Here is a 26,053-nt window from a genome sequence, read left to right as displayed (position 1 = left end):
CGAATAGCGTGGTGGTACCAGTTTCTACGCTGAATACTGCGTTTGTGACCCCATCTGCAAGTGTGGCTAGCACAGCAGTTTCCTCAACACATGTTGTCTCCACATTCTCTGGGCTTGCAAACCCTCAAATTGCCTCGCCAATTTATTCTGTTTTTGGCGGGATTTTATCGTTCTTCTTATTGTTTCTGATATAAAAAAATAAAATCAATTTCTGTTCTTTCAATCAACTAAACTTTTTTTCAAGGTACATACCCTGCGGCATAATATCGGTAGTGCGGCACCTGCATTGCGTCTTCCTTAGATGCATGGTAAACTTGAGGAAATTTTTCAGAGGCCCCAGCTGCCCAATTTTCTCCACAACGAACAGTCTTCGAGAATCAAAGGATGTCGTCAAGCGGTAGGCTGGCATCTTATATGACTTTAACTGCCGTCCTGACGGTGGGAGTAGTTGAATCCGTCCATTTCTACCTCAAGACCAAAAGAGCAAGTGCGGTTCCTACCAAGTCTAAAAACGTGCCCAAGATCAAATACTCAGAAGAGTTAATACGCGAACAACTTGCGAGGAACTACGTTTTTTTAAGTGAGGAAGGCATGGAGAAGGTCCGCCAGCAGTTTGTGGTTGTCGTTGGTGCCGGTGGTGTTGGTTCAAACTGTGTTACTGCGTTGGTGAGATCTGGAGTGTCCAAGATTAGGATCATTGATTTTGACCAGGTCACCTTGTCGTCTCTGAACAGACATGCAGTTGCAAGGGTTGGTGATGTTGGTGTTTCTAAAGTTGAGTGTTTGAAGAGCCATTTGCTTGAGATTGCACCCTGGGTGGAGGTCGAGGCCATTAACGAACTATGGACCATAGAACAGGCCGAGAGATTGTTGGTGGAGGGAAACCCAACATACATAGTGGATTGCATTGATAACATAGACACGAAAGTCGATTTGCTCGCTTTCTGTCATGACAGAAAACTTCGGGTGATTTCCTCAATGGGTGCAGCATGCAAATCAGATCCATCCAGAATCAACATTGGTGATATTTCCACCACTGACGAGGATTCGCTAGCAAGATCAGTAAGAAGAAGGCTCAAGAAAAGAGGAATTTTCACTGGAATTCCAGTTGTCTTTTCTGCTGAGAAACCCGATCCAAGAAAGGCATCTTTGCTGCCTCTACCAGATGAAGAGTTTGAGAAGGGCCATGTGGACGAACTCAGTGCGCTAAAAAATTTCAGAGTGAGGATCTTGCCCGTGATGGGAACCATGCCGGGGATGTTCGGTTTGGCTTTGGCAACGTACGTGATTACTCATGTTTCTGGATACCCTATTGATCCAGTGGAAGGTAAAAACAGATACAAAGTCTACGATGGCATTCTCCAGAGTCTTGCTGCCCAACAATCTCGTCTACATAAATCGGACCAGAGAGTCCAAATTGCAATGCATGATATCAACTATATTCTGGAAGAGGTCTTTAGAGGAAAATCTCCTATTTCGGGTTATTCAACTCGTCTGACGCTCTCCAGATGGGATCCTTCCAAGGAGCTTTCTCTACAGAACTGTCTTATCATGACCAAGGAAGAACAGAAGGAGCACGAGCAAAGGGTGTTACTTGGAGGTGAGAAAGTCGAAGATGTCTATCCAAAGGAAGTTTTGGATCTCATTGAAAAAAGGTTCGCCGAGGAAAAGTACTACTCGCGTTTCAGATAGGGATGGCAGAGACTATCGTTATATACATGTATCATAGATTAAATGTGCTTGCATCACTGTTTGTCCTTTCTCTCTCTTTCAGAAGAACCAATTCCACCACTTCTGTGCTTTGGTGGGACGGCTGTTGCCGAACTTTGGGTTGATCGGAGTCGGAGTCCCGCTGTTAGCCTTTGCTATTAGCGTCTTTGTTCCCTCCTTGGAAATTGTCTGCCTCACTCCGTGCTCGGAGACCGATCTTGCCGCGGCTGAAGCAACATTTGACACTTTTGTCTTTCCAATGTTGAACCCCAAAGCACGCAGTTTGTTCACAATAGATGGTGTGATTGCAGCAGTCAGCGGTAGCCTGATGAAAATCAGCGACTTGTGAATTCCGTATGCTACTGCAAACTCCGTAAGCAAACTGGGAGACTTCTTGGAAGCTTCTGCCTTCTCTTCCTCTGTCTTCTTTCCTAGTCCAATCCATTCTTTCACCACATCCTCCCACTCAGAAATTTTCTCGGCTCCTGCGTAATGAACCACTCCAAAACAAATGGGTAGATCAAGACAGCTTAATCCGAGATATACTCCCAAAGCACTGTAACCATATTCCTGAACCAATCCTTTGATGCCTGTCTGTTTCTTCTGGGGCCCCGAAGACGAAGTGGAGTTCATTCTCCTGGCATAGTTCTTGAACACCCTCCCAAAACTAGGTTTGTTAAATCTGCCAAAGGCATTGATTCCAATCCTACTAAACATGACCACCGCTATAGAATTAAGAATTGCAGATTGAGGAATGGAGGCGTAAGTCGTTGATACCATCTGTCCTCGGGTGTTGGAAGAGTTGCCATCATGGTAGTGTGCTGGCTAACCCGTGTGGCGCGTGCGGCCCAGATGGTTGATCGGTGTTAAGAACGATCTCAAAGTATCGACAACAGGAAACAGGAGATGAAGAATGGCCCAGTGGAGGACACGATTGTTATCGATTTGTTGGCAGGTGATTTGATCGAAAGGTGGTGGCTGGTCTGAATGGTCAATCGTTAGCCGATCGACATACTACAGTGATCAGTCGCGCTCCATAGAATTGGGTATCTGACCTGAACAAGAGGGAAGTTGGACACAAGGGTAAGTTGATCTCCAAATCGTAATGACATGTTCTGACTTGTTGATACGAGAAATACTGGTTCATTTATTAGAGGTGGCTCAATTTTTTGGAATATTGGCAGTGATTGAGCAAACTGGTTTGATCTTACAGATATCATCAGTCTTGTTCACCTCTCAACAAACACCCATCCCCACCGACTATATATCCATATAATCACCACAATTTGCAACCGTTCTTACGAGACAATACGGACACTTCTGAAAAATAAAGGAGCAAAAACCCATGCATTCGTTACAAAAAATGGCCGCCAAAAGACCAATCCCCGGGTACATTATCAAAAGTCTAGAAAAATCTCATTACAATTTGGCCTTGATATCTCTCGCAACGGTACATTTGATCAGGCCGTTGGGGTGTGGAGATGGATAGAAAACCTCGTTGTCGTTCTTGAGGCCCTTCCACTTGTAATCTATCAAGAAATAGTGCTTGTTGGGCAACGAGTATGACACCGTCCTGACCTGAGGAACCAGCGACAAGATCTTGGAAGCCATGTTATACATGGTAGCCTGGACAGAAGGCGAGTTTTCGATAGCAAACAAGTCCAGAGTCACTTGTCTGGCGTGCTTGAAGGCAGCATCAATGGCACCGGACTCGGCAAGTCCATAGATGGCCTTGATAGAACCGAGCTTCTTGCTATCCCATTCCCATGCAGCATCCACATCGGTAGAAAGAATACGGTCGGTCACGGGAATAAGTGTGGTATAGTCACAGTCGTGAAATCCATAAAACATTGACCCGGTGGACTTGAGAACAGTCAGGTCCTTCAGTCCAGAAGTCAGCACAAAGTCCCCGTTTCTTTTGTAATTCAAAGAAGCCACTCTTAGCTCCTCGCCATCCTTCAAGAAAGAGTGGTCATATGGAGTTCCGTCTTCCTTGGTGATTCTTGACCAGCGATGCTGGTGAATGGTGACATCAATTCCAGAAACATGACTGTACTTCTTGATGAAATGCTCAGCAAGATGGGCTGCAAACCTCTCGATGGGCCAGATGTCAAACGTCTTGGCCTCCACCAGAATGGTGTTCTTGACAGTGTCGGTGGGAACAATAGGCGAGTTGTCTGCTTTCGTATAGGAAATGTCGAAATCACCAGTCAACAGGATCTTGACTGTAGCCTCCATGACCTCCTGTTTTTGGGGGTTGGATGGGTCCTTTTTGACCTTGAGGAATTTTACGTTGTCTTTTCCGTAAGTGGAAGCAGTCAATACTGTGGGAGCCATGGTTGAAATAGGGGATGTTGATATTGTTGAAATGTAGATTATTCTGTGTTTCTTTCAAAATAACCAGAGTTAATCTGCTGACGAACACAACAAGGTATATATAACAGGCGGCGAAACTCGACACAAAATCACCCAACGCCCGCGTTTGGTACGATTGCCAGAGCTGCATCGATAAGACGGATAAGGCCGTTGGCATCGGCACTCCGGTGCGAGATTTGTATTTCGACTACTCTTTATGGCAACGATTGCTAATAAGGGACGATAATTGAAGCGAAAAACGGCCAAATGATTGGAATAAATCAGGCAACTATCCTGGACTGATAAGACGTTATTGGTTGAAGCGAGAATACTTTTGTCCCATTGTCGAAGGCTTGGTTAGGGTGGAGGCTGTCGATAGCATTAATTTCTTAGCAATATCGAAGTCTATTGCCGACTAGCACTTAAGCCTCTCGGACATTGCTACATAAAAACAGAAAACCTCCGGAGTCCAAAATCATTGCCATACCCTAACTAGTCAAATGATAGCGGTTTTTGAAATGGAGAACCGGTTTGTATTATGATGTAATAGGGAGCCTCCTTCTGGTGCTGTTCCGCATTGGTAAGATAGGATCCAAGGAACACCGGGTGTAAACTGACTGATGGCGCGGTCTGTTCAAATGGAGGCGTCGTACGAGTTTGGTCTTGTTTTTCTAAGCGAAAAATAATATGTTGGATCTTTTTTTTCTAAAAAAAAGAATTGCGAGTTCTGTGGTTCGAACACAGGACCTCCAGATTACCAATGTTTGACCAAAGTTTGACTTCAGTCTGGCGCTCTCCCAACTGAGCTAAACCCGCAGATTACAAACAAAAAAACGCAATGGGTAAATATAGCGTTTTGAATTTATTGGCACGTGATTTTTTTATAATGAATTTATTACTCAGCTATTCATCATTATCTAATTTTCATTTCAAATAAAAATTACTTGATTTACAGTAATCGGATCATGACAGAATAGGCTGGAGGTAGGCCTATCTGGATACACTTTTGAAAAACCTCGAGGTGACATTCAGTTCACTGAACTCGACCAGACGTGAAAAGCTCACGACGGACCAACAGGTGAAAAAAAACTTTTCAAGTAGGACCTCTTATATGTATAATAAATTGTTTGCTATTGATAGATTCATGTCACCAGAAGGGTCCAGCTATTGAGGACTTCTCAATAACATAGACACAAAAAAAGGAACAAAATGGCGGTAAAAAAGTGATTATTGCATGGCCTAAGTAATTGCTTCAAAAAAGAAGCCCTGCAAGTAAAGTAATCTCCGACTAATTTCACAACTCAAGTTTCCTTCGCCAGCCAGCTCGCAATATCGATTCACCGCTTGGCTAGACCATTGGCATGCCCATCAGGCAGAGTCAGTTCCTTCACAGCCAAGTCTCAAGTGAAATGCGTTCGAGCGTCAGGCAGTCAAGCAGATCATGACGCACTCTACACACATAGATATGGCGATGTCAAACAGATGATGCAGCGTCAACAGGAAATCTTGAAGGAATATTCGAAAAAAAACGTTCTAGAAGACCTGGAGATTATCGTGAACCCGGCAGTATATTTAGCTAGAAAGGAAGTTCCAAATGTGTATGTGATTGCCAATTCATGCACGGTTCAGCAACTATCCCTTTCATATCCGTACAGAAGAACCTTAAATTTAGCACCTCTCAGCTTGCTCATGCACTCCCACTCCTTGAAGCTTCGGAAATGCATCGTAGGGGAGGGAGCCTTGGAGAAAACAAGACAACTATTGCTTCAGAGTTGACTCGTCAGAAAATTGACATCTTCTACTGGCATAAGGATAGCTTCACCAACTCCTTAGGACAAGAAAAAGCAGCCCACTCACTGGTAAGAGAGAGCGCCTCAAAATTTCTACAAATGAGCATAGAACAATTTTATGCTTCCGTTACTTTGACATTTAAGCTTGTTTTCGCTGCACAATTTCGTACAAGTCCGTATTTTAACAAGAGTCAGTGAGATGCACAATTTTTAACAAGATAAGTTCCGGTACATTGCACCCTCGGAATAATGGTCGGTTCAACCACTCATCAAGAAGTCTCCAGTCGCTGATTAGTACATCCCTGAAAACCGAAGTAGCGGTTTGTCACTGTCTCCCTTTTAGACTATACATGGGCGATGTTGTTTCTGAGTCAGGGATTTCAAAACCCAAGCGGAGTTTTAAAGGATGTTGGAATTGCCGAAGAAGGTGAGTCAAGCCCGCATTGCTTCAGGAATCGTGAATCCGCTAACATATATTCAACCCCAGACGGCGAAAGTGTGACGAAACGAAGCCGCATTGTCTCAATTGCTTAACCACTGCAAGGCTGTGCCAAGGTTATGGAAAAAGGATTGTTTTTGATGTTGATGACAAGAGAAACCAGTCAATTAAGGTGAATACCAATGGTCGTATCGTAGTAGGTTTCAGGGGGAGACCCAGAGGCCGAGACATTTTCAAAGAACCGGCACATGCTGATAGCAAATCGGTGAAACCAAACATGATAATGTCCATTCTGGACCATTCAATTACTGATAGGAGTGACTTCAGCGAGGAGTCTGAACATTGGGATGATACTGCTCTACTGAAACATTTCTACAACACTTTCAGCTTGCTGATTGATCAGGAACCAGTCAATTCGTGGTACGAATTTGCATTGAAATATTGTCCCTATGAAAGCCTTCGAGATGGGTTTTGCTCGCTTGCTTGCATTCACATATCACAGAAAACGAAAAGCCTATTTCACTATAAGAAGGCTGTTCAGTATCTCGAGAACATGATAACTCGGCTCGGGAATATTCTGCCTTTTTCTGATATCGTCTTCTCTGACAATAACTTGAATTCGTGGCAAAATAATTCAGCTTTACTGAAAAAGATGGTAATGGAGTTGAAGGCGAATGCCGACACGTTCATCCAGAATTCAATTCTGATCATGACTTACATCTACATCATCTTGCTATACGAAATCTTCGATGATGGAGTGAGCAGATTATGCCCTTGTCTCATGAGTGTGTTTTCCACAATTGTCAAAGAGATGAAGAAGGCTGCGGTGGTCGACAAGCTGAGTCTTGACTACTTTGCTTATCAGATGTACTACAACGAAATAATAATGTCTGTCTCGTCTAGAGCCTGGAGATCACCAAGCTGTCCTGCTGTGTTTTGCTTTACTTCCGAAGATAGGTCAAACTGTCTCAAGGTGGTGGGCTGTCCACCCGAAATCCTGGAATGTATTCATAGCATTGCAGAAATGAAATGCAGAAAAAGGAATTCCGAGTCGTGGTTCACTTCGGATGCGGCTCTAGTTGCATCCTATTCAAGTCTCAGAGCCAGAATCGAAGCTTACAGATCATATCTCCCTCTAGACACATCCTCGTTGTCGGCTGGCTCCACAAACAGCATCAACATAGATTCGTTATACATGCTTCGATTACGAATAGCCCAGGTCTGGTCCCTGTCAGCATTGATCGAGGCTACTGAATTATACCAGGTTGAGAATGCCTCCAATATCATTGACAAGCTTGAGCTTGAGCTCGTTGATTTGCTTCAATATTTCGAATTTGAGACTGCTCTGGAGATGCAGATGCTTTGGCCTATTTATCTTGCTGCAAAGCATGCTCGGCTTCCAAGCCATAGGCAATTTGTTTGTCATCTATTGACTGTCTGTATCAACAGATTCCACTCCGGAAATGTTCTCAATATGAAAAATGCCTTAGAGAAGGCATATACTTTTGGTATGAATGTTTCTGATGCATTTGACTTGGTGATGCCCGCAAATAAATCATCTGAATTCATGTTCTTATGACTTCAAAATCATTCAAGGTCTTGCAGCCTTGAAGTGGATTCTACGCAAAACCGAATGACTTCTGCACCATCCAGTTTCTCCATTTTGGTAAGCCCATCAAAAAATAACAAGTTATCTCCTGCCAATCTCAACTCTCATATATGTCTAGTAAACTTTGTAGGTGGAGTCTCAGAGTTGGCTAAGTGTACCGGGAGTCATATTCCGAAGTTAGGAATTATCTTTTCTGCGCTTGTGAGCTCATCCAGGGCTTGTTGTGGCTCCCATTCCAGACTTCCTCTGCTCCCCCTGCCTTGCTAAGCCAATGTAGCATCAGACATCAGAAGTGACCAACTCTCAATAAGTATGCTTCCCTACTTGAAGTTAAGCTGAATTTTATTATCAACCGCAGTCCTTCCCATTTCTTTCGGAAGCTTCAGTCGATGGGTTATCCCGAGGATTATTTGGCCGGATCAACTTCTCGATGTGCTACCTAACTGCCCGATTTGGATGCTCATGCAGATTGCATGCAAGGAGGCATGCTCTCTTCCTTCCTGATTTTTACTTTATCTAAGATTAGTGAAAATTCACGGAATCTCCATATACTATACGGAAAAAACCAGGTGGTCAAGAAAGGAAGGTAGTTTACTTGTCTTAAGCGTATCGTATCTGTGTTTTTTGTACTACAATTTCTCACATGTACCTTATCTCTATTGACAGTGGGCATATCGTTATCATGTAATGGCTTATCTATCAAATTTGGTGCAGAAAACACGGGGCATGCGTGTGGGAGTACTCAAAGTACCAAGCCTAATCTGATCTTTATTGATAAACCTCATGCATACGAAATCGGTCCTAGGAGCCTGCACAATATATAAGCCCTAATTGGCCCCCATAACTATTTTATGAATCAATTTCAGATCAATTCCAGATCAATTCGCAAATAGACAAACAGAAGTCCATCTGGAAATATTTCACGATCATCCACTTTGGCGGGAAGTTGAGTTATATCTATAATTCTTCACAACTAATATGGACGAGAAACAGCTACCTGGTACAACAGTTGTTCCGGTGGCTTCGGCCGTTGATCTTGATGTAAAGATCAAGACTATTGCCGAGAAGACGAAGAAGATGACCGAGGAGGACCTGACAATAAGAGAGGCCCTGAAGAAATATCCTATGGCATTGTTCTGGGCATTGTTCATGGCTCTCGGTATCGTCATGACCGGTTATGATCAGGCGTTGATCTCAACCTTTTATGCTCTGCCTTCTTTTGCCAAAAAATATGGACAGCCCGACGGGGACGGTGGATACGAGATCACAGCCGCATGGCAGACTGGCCTTAGTATGGGTTCTCCTATTGGGCAAGTTCTTGGCCCATTGCTCTGTTCATGGCCCATGGAGAAATGGGGAAGAAAGAACACAATGATTTTTTCGTGCATCCTTGTCACGGGATTCAACTTTATTCAATTTTTCGCCAAAAATATTGGCACCATCTGTGTCGGTGAGATGATTGCAGGTGTCGTCTGGGGTGTGTTCGTGGCTCTTTCGCCAACCTATGCTGCTGAAATTGCTCCTCTGCCTCTGAGACCAATTGTCTCTTCCATCAGTAACTTGGCTTTTGTTATTGGTCAGTTCACCGCCCAGGGTGTTCAAGCTGGCTGCCAGAACATGACCACTCAATGGTCTTACCGCATTCCATTTGCAGTCCAATGGGCATGGCCTGCCATAATCTTGGCCGGTATTTTCTGGTGCCCTGAATCTCCATGGTGGCTTGTGCGTCAAAACAGAATTAGCGATGCCAAAATCTCATTGACGAAATTAGGATGGGATACCGAGGAGGGATCGCAAACAGATGAGCTGATTGAACTCATGAAAGAAACAAACGATCTCGAACAGGAAGTTGAAGCCGCCGCTAGTTATGCCGAGTGTTTCAAAAAAGTGAGCATCAGAAGGACAGAAATATGTGTCGGAGTGTTTTGCGCGCAGGTTCTTGTGGGAAACTGGTATGTTAGTTACCTAACTTACTTTTTCGAACTGGCTGGTCTCACTACTAAGAATGCCTTTGACCTAGCTGTTGGTGTCAATGCCATTGGTTTCACCATGACGCTGCTCTCGTGGCCCCTCATGAGGTACGTCGGAAGACGTCCAATATTCCTGTTCGGTTGTGCAGGTCTAGGTGTAGTTCTCATCATAATGGGTGGATTGGACTCGGCACCAAACTACCTCAAAGATAGTGGACTTAGATGGGGTGAGGCCGTTATGATGGTTTTCTGGCAGGCCATTTACCAGATCACCATTGGCCCTCTCACTTTCGTAATCCTGGGTGAAATACCATCTACTCGTTTGAAGAGTCGTGTTATCGCCTTGAGTCTCGCTTCTTCGTCATTATGCGGCATTGCTTTTGGTGCTGGTCTTCCATACATGTTCGCAGATGGATGGAGAGGCAAAACTGGTTTTCTATTTGGCGGTCTCAGCTTCATCCTCACCGTGTGGACGTACTTCAGACTACCAGAAACTGCAAATAAGTCTTTCCAGGAGATTGACATTTTATTCGAGCGTGGAGTTTCTGCGAGACATTTCGCATCCTTCGATGTTACCAAACTTGATGAGGAGACCGCATCTATCTGATTCATGCGTTGAGTATTCCAGCAACTTTCAAATCCATTTTTGATCTTTTAAAAGACAATCTGTGCCGTAGGCTGATACACCACTGCTTGTAGCGGGTCTTTTCAGCTTTCATCATTTACGCTATCTCCTCCTGGTAACGAGGGGAAATGAGCCGAAGTCAAACCGAAACTGGCCCGAAACGCCGGTTGAGTGACCGCATCCGGCCGGTACAAAAGGAGTTGATGCGGCTTGTTTAGTACCCATGGGAAGCAACAGTGTGTCTAAACGGTATTTAAAGTTTGCCTTCGGTCTACAAAACAGCTGTCGTACGGCGACTGTTGCAACTCAACCTAGTCAAACCGTGATGATCGTTTCATAGCATGGTTGTAAAATAACATGGTCGTAAAACAACAACATGGACTGAGCCGGGGCTTGTCGTCCCATACTACTTGGAAACCCCTTACAACTCACCCGGCTGCATTTCAGCAATGAGTTTATTATTCATATTATTCAGTGCCACCATGAGATGACGTGAGTCGGGACCCCTCTGGGAATCTCGGATGGAATGGTAGCCCGACTGATGTAAAAACCACTCATCTGTCCAGAATAGGAAAATTTACAGAGATGCATCAGTGGACCCCGAAAAAGAAACTGGCGTATAATCGCCCCCACAGAAGGCAACAAACAAATCATTTCAGGCTAACTCCATGTCCAAATTCCCGTCCTTGCCAGACGTAAGCGAAAACAGGAATCGGACGCTAAATAGTACCTATGTGGTGCGGAAGAGAAAGTATATCAGTAGGAGAATTGATCCCCGGTTCTCCGGAACGCATGTCATCAGACTTGTGTAAGGGTATGCCACCAGACGTGCCATCAAGCATGTAATCATGCTGTATGAACAATTCATTGCTTTTCCTGTCCTGCTGTGAAAAGTATCTCGAGGCTACCGCGATGATAACGCCATGCTGTCAAGAGGACCTAGAAGACTTGACGTAGGAAATCCCAGTCAGTCACAAATAGGAATATCCTGTGCCGTCACATTCTAGACCACGCCTCATCCGTGGACTATGACACGGTGCGCAAACCACCACTCCAGTGAGGCGAACTGATCTCCAGGATATGCCCGTTAGAGAACTAGTTGAGCACGGTACAGACTCCTGCAACCAATAAAAAGCAGAAAACTGGTTGGTCCATCGGCATCGGCAAGACAAATTAGATGGTTTGCAGACTAGTGAAGGCACATGGGAAGGCACGCTCGTAAGTCGGTTTGGATAATCAAGGAGTCTTTTTTCCGCTAGAAACAAAAAGATTACAATATATACTATGTTCCAGACCACTTGTAAGTAACAGCACTGCACTAGACACCACCACCGTACAGCCCTCGCAGTAACTTTGGTTCATCTGACACAGTGCGACTGCTCAGACTTCTGGGCTCAAACGAAACTCATGAATCTCAATCTCGCAAAAAATCATGCAGTAAGGCCTAAAAGCTAAGCATGCGCACCAACAACTGTAGATAACGCTGATCCGGCGGTCCTACGGTGGGCCTTAGAGATAAGCATCACTTATTATCAAGTTTTCGTTCAGTTTTAGCAGGGCATGCATGTCTCAATAACGAATTCAATCTGATCCCCGTATGTTCGGGATTTTTTCACTGGGTGCTGCCAGGTGCTGCGAGGTCCGCATCGCCTGGACACTCTCTGAGGTTGTGTGGAATGACAATATAAGACACTCCTGAATTTCCAGACATATCTTTGAAGATAATCACAAAAGGTAGAACTCATTATAAACAAAGCCGCTGCTTTATTGTGTGAAACAAAGTAGAAAACTTAAGCCCTCTCACTTACCATCCACTACCTTCTTGTCTCTGACCCTTCAAAAAGCGCCATGGAAGCTTTTTTTCAGTTCGAGTGCGTCATGCAGATGTCTGTTTTGAGGCTATACCCCTTTCAACAGGATTTTACTCTGCCGTGTCCGGGTCCCGCAAACATCCGGCTTATACAGACTCCCCAAACCATAAAAGCCTTTCTCGTTTTCGGTAGGCGTCTCAAAGACCCGAGGTGCGACTTGAGAAATCCGTCTGTTCCCAAAATTTTCTTCCTTTCAGTCTTCTCTATTTAAAACTAAACTCTGCCCCTCAACTTCTTATCAAGCCGGTGGGAATTTCTGGTGCTTGAAACGTTTTCTGCTTGACCAAATTACTTGTTTTTGGTCTCGCTCGAAACAGTCACTCGTTTGCATTTTTTTTGTCTGAGAGAGAGACGTACACAAGGTAGCCCCAACTAGGTGACACGTCCAACATTCTCACCACCATTCTGAGTCAAGCCCCCTGACTTGAATAAGCGTTTGGTTTTGTTCTTTTGGATCTGTGTTTGAAAAATATTTCAGGGTTCTCTTTTGTTATTGAAAGCTTTTATTGGTTTTAGTCACTCATTTACATACCGAACAGGCTTGTTGGTTGTTGGTTTTTGGTCGTTGGTTGCTGGTGTTTCCAACTGAAGAACAAGTTTAGGGGATTTCGAGTTTGATACTTGAAGCCCGTTTTCCATATCTGTCCCGTCGAATTGCTATTTTTTGCTATTCGTTTTTCTCACCTTGCTACGGAAATAGCCCTCCAGAAGAAGGCTTAGACCACGAACCATGAGCGCTACCACAACAACACAGGCTCCTAGAAGAGGCCATTTTCACAAGAGGTCTTCTGCCATTAGTGGTGATTTTGATGTGAGCTTTTTCATGCCCCCTCAACAGCAACTGGGGAACAATAGCTCCAACAGCTTATCCGTCAACGGGTCTTCCAGGTCCAACCAGTCATCTTTGATGTCTCGCTCGGTTCCCAGCTCTGTCACTTCCAGCCCGCTCAGGCCTTTTGATTCTCAGTCGATTGAGAACACTGACTTGCCAATAGTGCAAATCCTGACTCCAGATTGTTCCGAATTGAAGGCATTTGCTCCACCTGTTCTGACTACTCCGGCAACTCCGGCGTCGCCTCCAACGCGCTTCTTTGTGACTGAGGAGGCGCAAATCGACAGGTTCACCAATATCCCAGATGCTGTGATCAACCTAGATGACATCTTGAACCTGAAGACCGCAAATACGATCAAGCACAAGCGGACAGGCAGTGCACCCGAGCTGGAGAACTTCTTCAATCCTCCCAGTTCTGATAAGCGTTTTACCTTGGGCTCGCCCCAGAGAACTGAGAATCCAATTGTGGAGGACATTGAAGAGGAAGATGAGGATGAACTTCGGTTGTTTGGCCAGAGCGATTCCTCGTCTTTGGCTTCTAATTGCAAATTGACTCTGGACAACTCTTCCAACCAGTCTTTGAACTCAAATAACTCCAGTCTTCAACAGCAGCAACAGCAGCAGAACCCTAGGATTTCCGGTGTCTCTTCCATCAATACCCCGAGCATCAACTCGCTTCGTGGGAAGGTGAGATACCAGTCTTACTACAACAACCAGCTGTCTTCGTCTACCCCAAACAGTCTGAAGCGTTCGAGTCTAGATTCGTGCAACAACAACAAGGAAAACCTGTTTCTGCGTTCTTCTAGATCTTTACAGCAGGGAAAGAGTCTGATGCCTCCTCCTTCGTCTCTTGGTGCGAACTCCAACTCCAACTCGAGATCGCCAGTGAGAAACTCCGTGCGGTTCGGGTCGGGTCTCAAGACCTCAGTGAGCCCTTTCCAGTACGAAAGTGTTCCTTACGATATCCCTAAAGGGTTTCATCGTGACCACGGTTACTCCCAATCTCTGGGTTCCTTCTCGCAGTCGTCTAGTCAATCGGCATCTCAGTCGGCAGGACATTCGCATTCTTCCTCTAGACTCTCAATCTCCAGGTCGAGATCACCAGTTAAGAAGTCTACAGTTGCAGGAAATGCATCTACGGTAGCTTCCAAGCGTGAGCACAAGAAAAGCAACTCGCTGTTCAACTCGCTGTCGAGCAGGTTTCATAGGCGGAACTCTTCCTCGAAGACTCACAAGTCCAAGAACTCCATAATATACAACGAACTCATGGGCGATATTTCACCTGAATCCACTGGAATGGACACCACACTGAGAAATGATGATACCACAATAATTCACAACGATGATGATCTTATTTTTGGCGAGCCAGGTCCAATGGTGACCAAGAACGTGGCTGAGTCCAACGGATCCCTGCAGAAAACTGAGCTTTTACAAGTTCCACCCCTCTCTAAGCCCTCAAGGCTGTTCGGGTGGATGAGAAAAAGACGCGAGAGTAATGATTCCAAATGATCTAAAAAGGGACGATTTTTTATTACCATTATTATTTCCTCGGCAAAGGAGCCGAGACACCACTATATGTATCAGGCCAGCATTCCATCCATCTTTACAATGACACAGAGAATTCCAGTTGGCTTTATTACTTTTCTGCTGCCGCTTCGCCAATTCCGATGAGGTGGTTTTTTATTCATTAATGGGAGGAACGGTTCACCATTTTTCATGCTTTTTTGTTACATTTTTCGGAATCTGTGTAAGGTATCAATGCTGGTGTTAGAAAACGCTGTGTTAGTCTGGCAGCTTTTGTCGCCCCGCTGAAATATATCCCTATCTCGAATCGGACATTTACGTCGATAATCAATACCTTCAAAGTGAGCAGTCAATGCGTAACGGCTTAAAAATATTTTCCGACGCAAACGAAGTAAGATTTATGTCCTCCCGACTTACATTAACCGGATATTATGAAGCATTCTGTGCGGCAACTTATTGAGTTGGAACTACTTTGAGTGTTGTACGTTTTTGCAAGGTCGTGCACCAACGGCTCATAACCAGAAACCCATCCAATGAAAGAAGAATCATTCAACATCACTCAAATCCGAGACAGTTCACCAATTGGACTTTCAAACCTCCACACCAACACAGATCTTCAATCAAATTTGACACAATGGCTAGTTTGACATCTGTTGCAAAGGCTGCTGCCACCATCACCAAGAACCCATTTTTGATCAAGATCTTCAGTCCAGCTGCTAAGATCTTTACCTCCTACTCTGGTTACAGACAGATGGGGTTGAAGTGAGTAATTTTTGTGTGACTTTCATCTGAAGCGCTGAATAAACTATCTGGGTTAAACGGGACTGTTTAACCGTATTGGGAGCGTATTTTGATGTGATAAAACCGGACGTGGTTGTCTTCGTCTCAACACATCCAGTAGCTGCTACTAACCATCCATCCAGACTCGACGATATCCTCATCGAAGAGACTCCAGTTATGCAAAAGGCGATCTCGAGATTGCCTGCTTCTGAGAGTTATGCCAGAAACTACAGAATTCTGACTGCTCACCAGTTGTCGCTGTCGCACCACGTTCTTTCGGCTGCCAAGTCGGTTAAGCCAGAGGAGGACGATGCCTATTTGACCCCATACATCCTGCAGGCCGAGTTTGAGGCTCAAGAGAAGGAGGAGCTGGACAACGCTGTTTTCCAGAAGGCCTAGGCTCAGGCTCAAGAAACAAGCGAGTTCTATACTGGAGGGGGGTGCCGAGTGGGCTGCGAAGCAGGTCACAATAACTGTACAGAAGCATTTATTACAACGATCAAGACGAACATAAAGATTATTGTCAATCAAACCGATACTGTAGAAGACGTATGAAGGCGATGTTTAGTGTGTAGAGTGAGTGCTTCTAGCAGTTCTTGAAGTAGGCCTTGGGATGACTATTTCCAGCGGCCATTGTATATACGTTCCTGCCTTCTTAACACTGCCATTTCATCTATAGAAACTTGCAGCACACTTATAGTCTTTCTGTCAGAACACACATACCTTTTTAATAGGCCTCGTTGGGACCAGGCTGGTGTTCCTGACCATCGTTAGGAAACCCCACCTCCTTCAGTATTGTTGAGAATCCTAGATCCAAAATGACTTGCTTGGTCTCCTCATTTTTGGTTGAAAACAATCCCAAAAATCCAAGCGAGTTGATCCAAATGACGCCGTGATGTGCAAACCTCCGTGGAACCAGCATCATCCATCTGTCGGTGATCAGGAAGTTGTACGAAATCTTTTCAAATTCCAGGTCTGAATCCTTGAATATGTTCATTGCACGGCGAACAAGTGCCATATAAGCCATGGACAACCAGTCTTCACATGCTTCGTCATCATCGAACTTAGAAGGCAGAGGCAGAATCAGATGCTGGAAAGAAAGGTCGTTGTTCTTCATCGGCTGTTTCTGATGGGCAAGATCTCCAGGCAAAAACGCTTCAACTCCATTGACCACTGAGTCCGGAAACACTGGAAAGTTGTCAGGTATTCTCATGAATTGCATATGTTTGTGATATTGCGAATAACCACTCTGGGGTCCGGAATTGAAGAAGCCAAAGAAACGGGCCCCGTTTTTGGCATCGTTCAGGTTCTTCAGAATTCCATACATAAGCTGAAGTTCCAGTGGTGAAAGTAAAGTATCTTGAGGTACGAACTTGCGGGTTACCATCAGAAAATGGTCCAGGCTGTTTGGATACTTGTTCAGAATCAATCTGTAATCCTTCAAGAGATCATCACTAACAGTCAATTCTGGTTCTGGTAACAAGAACGGATTTTTGCTCTGAACCTGAGCCAGTTTCTCCTCTTTTTCTTCCTTGGATTCCTCTTTTTTCTCTCTCTGTGCTCCGTCCGCGGAAGAAGTGGGATCGCTTGGTCTGTTGATCGGCCTTGAGGCCAAACCCTGCACGATCTTCAACTCGCACTAAAAGAAGTGTTAATGAGCCGAATTTGCCAAAATATAAGAATACATGATTAGCTATTGCCACTTACCATCATTCCAGTTTGTTCATCCCTGATGAGCTCACTGTTCGACTTCACAAACACAAGGTTGTTTGAAGACTCAGCATCGGCAAACGTCTTTGTCAAGGCACCGAATAGGTCCACCTGACGCAGCTGCTCAAAGCTATCTATTTCTATTCCAACCATTGACGATTTAGCTAAGTGCCTCCAATCTAAGAAACTGATTTAGTCCTCAATGAGTGCAGTAGTAATGGACAACAACAACCCCGCGATCAAGTTGGACTCACTGGGTAGCGGGTGAAGGTAGTGGACCCCGACTAGAACTTTAGGGCCTTATCAATTACAGGGCTCTGAACCGCTTAACTAATTAAACACTAAAATTACAAAACACATTGACTATAAGAACGTCCAGCAAACAGAAATCTAGTAGTTGGTTGAGACAAGTGTCTTTACCTCCTTCCAGTTTTCCCTTTCAATGTAGTCGAGAACCACGATTCCACAGCCCTTTCCGTAGTTATCTTCGATCTTCAATGAGGTCAACCCACTCGCAACCTTTTTTGGCCAGCAATCAGGGTCGAAAAAGTTCGCTCCAGAGCAAAAATTGACGTAAAGCTTAGGGTTCTGGCTATCTGTGGAGTTGTACTCAATTGCACGGGAAAGATGGTCCTTCACGTATTGGCTCTTCGTGTTGATGTCATCCTTCTTCATTACCTCACACCAATCCTGCACCACGTAGTTGCCACGATCGTCCATTGTGGTATTGTATTGCCACCATGACGCGTCAATGCCGTAAGAGTTCTTCTTGGAGTCGTCCACGCCGAATCTACGGAACAAAATGACCTTTCCACGGCACTCGCCCATACGTGGGATAGAAGGGCTGAGGTACCATTTGTCCTGTTTTGGCGAAACATACTCGTCCCAGATTAGATTGGGGAAGTCCTGGCCCTCCCATTTGTCACGACCCTCGGACTTGATGGAAACGATAACCGACTCGGATGGGTGTTTTTCAAGAAACCCATACACCTCGTCGAGTACCCCGTGAAGCTTGACAGGCGTAGGCAGTTTCACAGGAAATTGACCATGGATGACTTGCAAATCTTTCTTGTTCTTTCCAAACCAGCCCTTCGGATCGTTGAAAAAAGGAGTAGAAACGCGGATATCCAGGAACCGAACTCCGTGGTTCAATTGCTCCGTGATTGGGGCACCCTGGCACTTCACGGAGAAGACTGGTCAAATGTTAGTAATTAACCACATACAGCAACCATAAATGGTCTTCAATCATTGGAATCGATCTCCCATATACTCACGTGAAAGATGACTAGCCGCACTGTTGTGCGTGCCCGGCAGGGAGAGCTTGCTGATAGCAACATCGTCGCCAATCTGGCGTTGCCATTCGCTCAAGTCTTGGTCTGAAATCTGTCTGGACATTGAAGTTAATAAAGTCACCACTATTCAAAATTCATCTCAGCTGAAGAAAGAGCCCACACCGAGACTTTATATACGTGGAATTCCAGAAGCCACAAAATGCCTGTCGTGCAGCTGAAATTGTTCCAGAAGCCCAGCTACACTTGTGGCTATTGATAAATGATGATGACCATTGATCAGTCAAAGTATAACAGAGACTATTACGCAAGTAAACAAACAAACAATAATCATCGACAATTCGTGAAACCAATCAAAACTTTAAAAGAAAGAAAAAAAAAGGAAATGGGGTGACGTTGTTGTTTTTGGACAACAAGCCATAAATCGCGTTGTGGGGAAACAAGAAAATTCTGGGAATCTCACGTAATTTGATAAATTGTCATGCATTTTCTTAACAACTTAAAGTCATTGGATTATTCAATTGTTTAATTCTAAATCATTCAGAAAATCTTTTTTCAACCAGCAATTATAAACGAGTTTATTACGACTCAGAGAAATTTCCATCGTCTATCGTCCAATGAACTCGGCAGAAGGAGCAAGTCATGACAATTAGTGCTAATCTAAGCGGTCCGATGAGTTAAGAGAGCGCAACGAAAAAAAATCCATCCAACGTGTAAAGCCTGAACGACTTCCAGCTGAACAGGTGGCAATTTCTACCATCTAATAGACCATTGATATTGCAAGTGTCTGGGCAAACAAGCTGGTGCTAAGAGGTTGCAACCAAGCTAACTTTTATTCACGAAACGCTCCGCGAGGATTACCTGTTTTATCACACACTCTGGTCTCAAAGTCTCACCCAACATCACAACACAATGGGAGACAAGTCGCGATCACAGACTCAGTCGCCCATATCTAGAGAGTCCATATATCGCAACAACCATAGTGTGGATGCTACAACGCTTAATGTGACCGGGGCACATGTTGACGATGGTAATGCCAAAGCCCATACCAAAGACGAGGTTCCCGAGACAAAAGACATAGCTCTACCATATCACAACGAGCCCGTGAATCACGTTTCTTTAGATATTGGTGGTTCTTTGTCTAAATTCGTATATTTCACAAAAGACGGGGCAAATGGCGGAGGTAGACTCAACTTCTACAAGGTGGACTCGTCTAGGATAGACGAGCTGATAGGCTTTATCAAGAGTGTTCTTGTGAAACATTACGACTACGACCCGGACTTGGTCCCAGAAGGAGCCGAATCGGATAAAGTTGTGATTGTGGCCACCGGGGGTGGTGCTTTCAAATTCAATCAACAATTGCGGATGAGACTTAAGTGTCGTATACAGAAAGAAGACGAGCTGCATTGTCTCATAGTGGGGCTTGACTTTTTCATCACAGAGATTCCCAACGAGATTTTTGTGTATGACTCCAGCGATCCCGAGGTATTTCTCAATGAGAATTTGGATCCAGATGCCGATAAGGAGTCCATATATCCGTATCTTCTGGTGAATATAGGCAGTGGCTGCTCCATGATAAAGGTCACGGGGCCAGGTCCAGAGAACTTTGTACGTGTTGGAGGTTCATCACTGGGTGGAGGCACTCTGTGGGGATTGCTGTCGCTTTTGACATCTGCGAATGACTTTGACGAGATGTTGAGCATGGCCGAGAAAGGAGATAACGAGACGGTGGATCTGCTGGTTGGTGATATTTATGGAATGGGCTCTCACAACAAGATAGGGCTAAAGGATAATCATATTGCATCTTCCTTTGGAAAGGTGTTCAAAAAGGTGTTCAACGAGGAAGACCCAGCAATAGAATCTCAGCAACATCAACAGCACAACAATGCAGACGCAAGACTCGCGAGAATAGCCCAGTTCAGAGAGGAAGACATCTCAAGATCACTTCTTTACGCCGTCTCCAACAACATAGGCCAGATCTCATACCTCCAGGCACAGAGATACAACCTGAAGAAGATCTACTTTGCAGGCTCCTATATCAGCGGACACGCCCAGACGATACACACGTTGAGTTATGCAATCAACTTCTGGTCGAACGGCACCAAACGAGCGTATTTCCTGAAACATGAAGGATATCTTGGAAGCATGGGTGCCTTTCTACAGAAGAAGTTCCACAATGGAGAAACCGAGTGAGCTTGTCGATTGAAACATACAAATTCTCCACTTCTGATACCGGCCCATATGGCATACCCAAAATCGCATCATTCATCTCGCATCCTTAGATCGTCGTCATCGTCTTCATACATTATCCTTCTAGAAACATAGCTCAGACCGTCCAGTCCGGAATGGCTCTGACTAGATGCTACCCATTTGGAGAGGCTTGCTCCAGAATATCCTTCAACCTTCTGGATTTTGTATGCTTTGTTCAAAAAATAGATGATCGGATGGTCTGGATATTTGGCGTATTTGACCTCGACTCTCAACATTCCCTGAGCATCCTTCTCGGCAATAACGTCTTCCACACCCGATATCCGTGTCCAGAAGTTGTACATTGTGTTGTACCACTCGGCGGTAGTCTCCAGCTTGCGCGCTTTCCGCTGTCTGTTAGTGTCGTCGTCTTCGTCAGCATTATCAGGTGTCGCATTACTTATCATCTTCTCGCGATTCTGTAGCTTCTCCTCCAGCTCCTTCTTTAGCTGCTGCTGTTCCAGCTCCAATTTGTTCACAAGATCTTGTTTAGAGTCCAGGTTAGTCTTGACTGTCAAAATTTGTTCTTTCGAAGTGTTTATAGTACCCTGAAGCTCGCGTATCTGCGATTCTCTCTTCTCAGTTAGTCTCTTCAGATCCTCGGCCGACTTGGCCATGGCTGATAAGTCTGCTCCTTCCGGGATATCATTAACCTGTCCCATGATATCAAATAGGGTATCATCATCTACAATTTCCAGAGATGCCTCCTTTTGGAGTTTGCTCACCTCTTCCTCCAAACCACGAAATTCCTCGTTAAGTCTCGCATTCTCCAACGCTTCACGTTCCACAGAAGCCAGTCTTTGAACCAGATCCTTTCCACAATTAATTGCATCTTCTCTCTGGTGTTCGATCACAGTCAATCTCTGTTCGTATTCCAAACGTCTTTCTTCAAATTGCAAACGCGACCTCTCCACCTCCTCAAAGTCTGTGGTCTCAGGTGCCTGTTCTCTTAGAAACTTGAAAAACGCCCACTTGGAGTCCATGGCTAGATACTGAAACGCCAGCTTCTTCTGATATGCGTTTGCTGTTTCTAAAAACGGCTCAACATCCCGCGGATCCAGATCGTGCGGGATGTATATGTTCTTAACACCGTTGACAGCCGTGTCCAGCACTAGCTGTAGTCTCTCATCATACTCAGACTTCGGATCAAAGTTGACAGGTCCAGTAAAGTTATCAACCTCTGTTTGTGTCATATTGCTACTTTGAACAGCTTTAAACTCTAAACGACTAAAATGAAGTTGCGTGTTCTCCATGTACAAATGTAAACAAGGCAGGAACCTAAGACGGTTGCATTTGCTGAACCATGAGATGAGTGGCAGATAAAGACAATATCAGTGAACCATAGTGGAATGGCAGACTTCACTAAACCGCGTGTATTTGGCAGCTTGATAGCCTGATATCAGACGGGGTAAAGCCTCTCAAGCCTTCTCTTGAACTCTCTTACTTTATTACATTTTCTCAACTATTTCAAACTTGAAAGTCTTAGGTATTCCGATGGAGAGCTCACTAGATGCTGAGCGACTGAAACGGTTGTTGAAATCCGTGAAAGCGAATGAGGTGGGTCCGAGGATACTACACAACTCCAACGCGCTTGCGTTGATGCTTGCGCAGACGCCGCGAAACCAGAATCTGGACCGCCTAGCTCAATTAATGTTTGTGTCGAGTCTTGTGAGGTCGTCAAAGAGTTTTTTGTCGCAATCTAAAAGCTTGACGCGACTCCAGCGTTTTTTAGCTGGGACAGCAAGCACTCATTCATCAGGAGCATCGTCTTCTCTCACAGCAGTGTCGCCGAAAATTTCCCAGAAAGAGTCACAAGGTTTTGCCAGACCGTCGCCATTATTAAGAGATGGCGAGCACACTACTGTTGACGAGTTATTGGCGAAATACACGCGTGCAGAAACATATGTGCTGGATAATTTGGAGTCTGCGATCTCTGTCTTGGACAATTTCTACTTCCTATCACGGATGCTACGACTGAAAGACTCCAAGGCTTTTCGATTGGTGAATAAGGTTATTGTTCAGACCTCCAAAGTGTGGATGGTAATCATTCTGCTCACCATGAAAAACTTAGCCATACGGTACTACCGAGTATCTAAGGCCGAGGTCCAAGTAAAGTCCGAAGTCAATCAGCTACGTGCGCTGAGCGGTGGTGACTCCGCAAATGGTATCATTCTGGGATCAGTTACGTACGACTCAGAGATGAAACTGCTGAAAATCGAGGCTGAAAAGCTACAGATCGTGTTGGAAATCATTGGAAACCTAAATGAACTGGCTTTCTGTGTGATTGAGGTGATGGGTTTGGATGTGCCGAACTTTGTGAACAATACGCTAGGTGTTTTGTCATGGATTATGAGTCTTTATCGCATGAGTAAGGATGGAGAGAGCGAGAGCGGGAACCAGGAGGTTGATGCGATTTTACGGGAATACGGGAAGTGAGATACGCAAGTGACGAGGTAACGAATACGAATACGAATACAGATTGACACGAACCCCGGCCTTCCGTAGAACAAAAGAAGCAAGAGCCGGCTTCAAAGACCGGTTCGTAGAACATGCGGTTCTACGCCGAGAGCATACACCGGAGCCCTTAGATCACGTGATTGTTTTAGCGTTACGTGCACTAAACAAATATGCTTGTGCCCATGCAAATTACACATGCACCCTCTGCGGTCTTTGATTGGCTGACTTAAATTGCTCGTCCCATTTGGGTTACGGTAAAAGTTGCACTCGACGGGCGTTCCAACTGAAATTTTGGCCGTTTTAAGATAATAGCCGAACCTTTAGTTATTGTGCATTGTTCCAGGGTAAAAGCAAAACTACCGGCGTCTACGGTTGGCATTAGGCTGATTGAATAGACACCAACATTAGATCAAAGCCAGGTGGCAATAAGCTTTTTAAAACACCCGGGTAAAATCTCTCAACAAAATTGACAATACTTTGGTTTCAAGGATCACCATGGAAACTTGGTGTGTTGGAGCCAGTCAACTTTAACGAATTAGACGGGGGGAGCTGCGGTATCCACTTTACCCAAAGCGGTAATGACTCGGAACTCGGCTAGTGCATATGGACGGCCAAAGTTGAGATCAGAGGATGATCCTTGGTGAAATTTGAGATCAAAAAATTGGGGGGCAAAATATATTATACATTGAACATTAATCATGTGGATTTAAAAAAAAAGCTGGCCAGTTTCGGTCTTCGGACGTACGGATTGGTGTTGCTAGTCTTGGCCAGTGAAATTCCTGAGAAGCTTTCTCAAGTAATTTCAAGACATTCTAGTGCAGGCAGACACATTGATCTGCTTGAAGAAGGATGTGCAGTCCGAAATAATAAAATATCATGTTAACATCGAAACGTTAACTCTAATACCAATACCAAGATGGGCGTATGTTGGGTTTCGGTGTAATTCTAACTACGATGTCATTCTGTATTGCAGATCATTAGGTCGTCTATTGGAGCAAGTAAAAAGGCGAGAGCAACAGTAGAAACAGCAGAGGGTATCTTGAACTTGAGGTGAACACCTCGAGGCCAAATGTCTGTGATATGGCCTGTAGCATCCGAATCGCAGATCCGGTGATAGTTGTGAAAAGTAGCGAGGGTTTGCGGAAGGGGAGCGGACGAAGGCGAGAGAGGGGTTTGAGCTCAGCTCAGGAAGCTCATATTGCCCAGCCATCCATTCTCCCCTCAGGAACCTTCTCGCCCTTCACCCTCTCCAAAATGCTGATCGCCATGGCATCGGCAAGATCGTCTTCGTGCGCAGGAGTTGTTAGTCCTGTGGCAGGCTGTGATTGACTCGACACGGATCCAGATCTTGGAGCATACTGTGCCATTTGCAAGTTCAGCTGGAGATTAGGCTTCCCTATTCTATGCAACTGTATCTGTGATTCCAGTTCCTCGTCCAAATCCAAAACAGACGAATCCACAGACTTGAGGCGTTCGTGAAGCGCACTCGATTGTGGCGTCAGGTTTCCCGAGGGTATCACGTCCGGCGTAAGTTCCTCTGGATTGCAGGGCGCATCCTGCGGGATTGGTGGCAACAAATCCTGAATCTCCACAGGTGTTTCGTCCACCTCTAGCAGCGAATAGTCCTGATCTAGTGACTGTGTCTGTGATTGAGATTGCATGTAGGACCCACTGGCGGTCGAGATCTGTGATGATTGCAACGAGAATTCATCAGATCTGGTAGATATTGAACTGGAGTCATCCTCTTTTGGCTTGTGTAATTTTGTTTTGGTTTTTGTCTTATTATTCAGAGACTTGACCATGGTAGATAGAGACCGTTTTAACGTCATGTTTGCATGTCTTGTGCGGCTATGAGAAATATAACAAGATGGTATACTGATGTGAAAGTGCTGGTGATATTGAAACAAACGAATTGAAAATCAAATATCTTTCTGAGATGTTGTAGAACTGGAGTTGTGTGTACTATAATTGGGTGGCTCTTTGAACTAAGCCCAGTATGAGTGATGAGATGGAAGATGAGATGACAAACGACAATGACACGGGAAGGGAGACACAATCTCGATGATATATACCCAAAAAACAAAAGAAAACAAGTTGGGGGGAAGAAGAACGAAACAAAAGGAGAAAAAAACCCCAACGGAGAACCGTAATCTTGTAAACCAAAGTCCTGGAGGTTAGATCGGGGGGACTTTTTCGTCCTGTGAAAAATCGATTTGGCATCGCAGCAGAAGATGGTAGTGGTTCATCCAATATCCCAATCGGGAAGTCTTTGCAGATTCGTATTTTTTCTTTTTTTCGAGGTTTTTTCTCCGCTGGTAAGCGGCTTCTTCACCAGGTCTTTTCGATCAAGCCGAGGAATTTTACAATTACAATGTCAGGGGAACTGGAAACTTATTTTCCATGTGTCCCGTTCCCGTGGCCGTCTGTGGGCATCGAGTTTTCGTTTTTCAAAACTCGGAGTCTTGACTAATGGACGACGGAGCCGAACGGTTTTCAGCTGGCTGCACACGACCTATCTTCCTGCGACCGGGCAGCCGTTCGGATCGAGTTCTAGGCCCTCTTGGCCCGACCCTTTGTAGAGTCATCTTTACTCCACGCATTCTGACTTCACGCATCGAAACCTCCGACTTTAAGGTTTTGTTATGTTCACTGGGAGGTCTACTCCTGATCTATGCCTCTACTATCGTTAAATTTATTCCTTAATTCGCCCATTCTACGCTAATTTGGATCCTTCCGAAGGCCTACCAAAGATGGTGCTCACACGCCCTTTGAGGTGTCCTCAGCATAGCCGCCAAACGCACTTTCGGTCCAAGGTGCAGCCGTCCCATGTGCGACTCTCTTCAAA

At 44.9% G+C, this 26,053-nt stretch overlaps 13 protein-coding genes across 13 annotated transcripts; 7 read left to right on the top strand and 6 right to left on the bottom strand.

Moving 5' to 3' along the window:
- Positions 1 to 384: 384 nt before the first annotated feature.
- Positions 385 to 1,692, top strand: KUCA_T00002889001 (uncharacterized protein; the record flags this gene model as incomplete). Its single annotated transcript, XM_022603179.1, has 1 exon — positions 385 to 1,692. One exon carries the CDS (start codon positions 385 to 387, stop codon positions 1,690 to 1,692), a length of 1,308 nt encoding a protein of 435 aa, XP_022458910.1.
- Positions 1,693 to 1,770: 78 nt separating this feature from the next.
- KUCA_T00002888001 (uncharacterized protein) lies at positions 1,771 to 2,427 on the bottom strand (the record flags this gene model as incomplete). The annotated part of the gene is made up of 1 exon (XM_022603178.1): positions 1,771 to 2,427. The coding sequence occupies one exon, from the start codon at positions 2,425 to 2,427 to the stop codon at positions 1,771 to 1,773; it is 657 nt and encodes a 218-aa protein (XP_022458909.1).
- A 702-nt stretch (positions 2,428 to 3,129) lies between these two features.
- Positions 3,130 to 4,047, bottom strand: KUCA_T00002887001 (uncharacterized protein; the record flags this gene model as incomplete). The annotated part of the gene is made up of 1 exon (XM_022603177.1): positions 3,130 to 4,047. One exon carries the CDS (start codon positions 4,045 to 4,047, stop codon positions 3,130 to 3,132), a length of 918 nt encoding a protein of 305 aa, XP_022458908.1.
- Positions 4,048 to 6,571: 2,524 nt separating this feature from the next.
- On the top strand, positions 6,572 to 7,873 carry KUCA_T00002886001 (uncharacterized protein; the record flags this gene model as incomplete). Its single annotated transcript, XM_022603176.1, has 1 exon — positions 6,572 to 7,873. One exon carries the CDS (start codon positions 6,572 to 6,574, stop codon positions 7,871 to 7,873), a length of 1,302 nt encoding a protein of 433 aa, XP_022458907.1.
- Positions 7,874 to 8,881: 1,008 nt separating this feature from the next.
- KUCA_T00002885001 (uncharacterized protein) lies at positions 8,882 to 10,480 on the top strand (the record flags this gene model as incomplete). Its single annotated transcript, XM_022603175.1, has 1 exon — positions 8,882 to 10,480. The coding sequence occupies one exon, from the start codon at positions 8,882 to 8,884 to the stop codon at positions 10,478 to 10,480; it is 1,599 nt and encodes a 532-aa protein (XP_022458906.1).
- Positions 10,481 to 13,099: 2,619 nt separating this feature from the next.
- KUCA_T00002884001 (uncharacterized protein) lies at positions 13,100 to 14,710 on the top strand (the record flags this gene model as incomplete). The annotated part of the gene is made up of 1 exon (XM_022603173.1): positions 13,100 to 14,710. The coding sequence occupies one exon, from the start codon at positions 13,100 to 13,102 to the stop codon at positions 14,708 to 14,710; it is 1,611 nt and encodes a 536-aa protein (XP_022458905.1).
- A 649-nt stretch (positions 14,711 to 15,359) lies between these two features.
- KUCA_T00002883001 (uncharacterized protein) lies at positions 15,360 to 15,904 on the top strand (the record flags this gene model as incomplete). The annotated part of the gene is made up of 2 exons (XM_022603172.1): positions 15,360 to 15,487; positions 15,649 to 15,904. The coding sequence occupies 2 exons, from the start codon at positions 15,360 to 15,362 to the stop codon at positions 15,902 to 15,904; spliced, it is 384 nt and encodes a 127-aa protein (XP_022458904.1).
- Positions 15,905 to 16,232: 328 nt separating this feature from the next.
- Positions 16,233 to 17,368, bottom strand: KUCA_T00002882001 (uncharacterized protein; the record flags this gene model as incomplete). Its single annotated transcript, XM_022603171.1, has 2 exons — positions 16,233 to 17,144; positions 17,213 to 17,368. The coding sequence occupies 2 exons, from the start codon at positions 17,366 to 17,368 to the stop codon at positions 16,233 to 16,235; spliced, it is 1,068 nt and encodes a 355-aa protein (XP_022458903.1).
- A 237-nt stretch (positions 17,369 to 17,605) lies between these two features.
- On the bottom strand, positions 17,606 to 18,610 carry KUCA_T00002881001 (uncharacterized protein; the record flags this gene model as incomplete). Its single annotated transcript, XM_022603170.1, has 2 exons — positions 17,606 to 18,408; positions 18,490 to 18,610. The coding sequence occupies 2 exons, from the start codon at positions 18,608 to 18,610 to the stop codon at positions 17,606 to 17,608; spliced, it is 924 nt and encodes a 307-aa protein (XP_022458902.1).
- Positions 18,611 to 19,416: 806 nt separating this feature from the next.
- On the top strand, positions 19,417 to 20,697 carry KUCA_T00002880001 (uncharacterized protein; the record flags this gene model as incomplete). The annotated part of the gene is made up of 1 exon (XM_022603169.1): positions 19,417 to 20,697. One exon carries the CDS (start codon positions 19,417 to 19,419, stop codon positions 20,695 to 20,697), a length of 1,281 nt encoding a protein of 426 aa, XP_022458901.1.
- Positions 20,698 to 20,765: 68 nt separating this feature from the next.
- Positions 20,766 to 21,944, bottom strand: KUCA_T00002879001 (uncharacterized protein; the record flags this gene model as incomplete). Its single annotated transcript, XM_022603168.1, has 1 exon — positions 20,766 to 21,944. One exon carries the CDS (start codon positions 21,942 to 21,944, stop codon positions 20,766 to 20,768), a length of 1,179 nt encoding a protein of 392 aa, XP_022458900.1.
- Positions 21,945 to 22,245: 301 nt separating this feature from the next.
- Positions 22,246 to 23,187, top strand: KUCA_T00002878001 (uncharacterized protein; the record flags this gene model as incomplete). Its single annotated transcript, XM_022603167.1, has 1 exon — positions 22,246 to 23,187. One exon carries the CDS (start codon positions 22,246 to 22,248, stop codon positions 23,185 to 23,187), a length of 942 nt encoding a protein of 313 aa, XP_022458899.1.
- A 1,214-nt stretch (positions 23,188 to 24,401) lies between these two features.
- Positions 24,402 to 25,037, bottom strand: KUCA_T00002877001 (uncharacterized protein; the record flags this gene model as incomplete). The annotated part of the gene is made up of 1 exon (XM_022603166.1): positions 24,402 to 25,037. The coding sequence occupies one exon, from the start codon at positions 25,035 to 25,037 to the stop codon at positions 24,402 to 24,404; it is 636 nt and encodes a 211-aa protein (XP_022458898.1).
- Positions 25,038 to 26,053: the final 1,016 nt, after the last annotated feature.

The sequence above is a fragment of the Kuraishia capsulata genome, genomic scaffold, assembly GCF_000576695.1.
Source record: "Kuraishia capsulata CBS 1993 genomic scaffold, Kuraishia_capsulata_scaffold_3, whole genome shotgun sequence".
Classification (NCBI taxonomy): Eukaryota; Fungi; Ascomycota; class Pichiomycetes; order Pichiales; family Pichiaceae; genus Kuraishia; species Kuraishia capsulata.
Note: the sequence above shows the minus strand (reverse complement) of the source record. Positions and strands in the feature narration are given on the sequence as shown.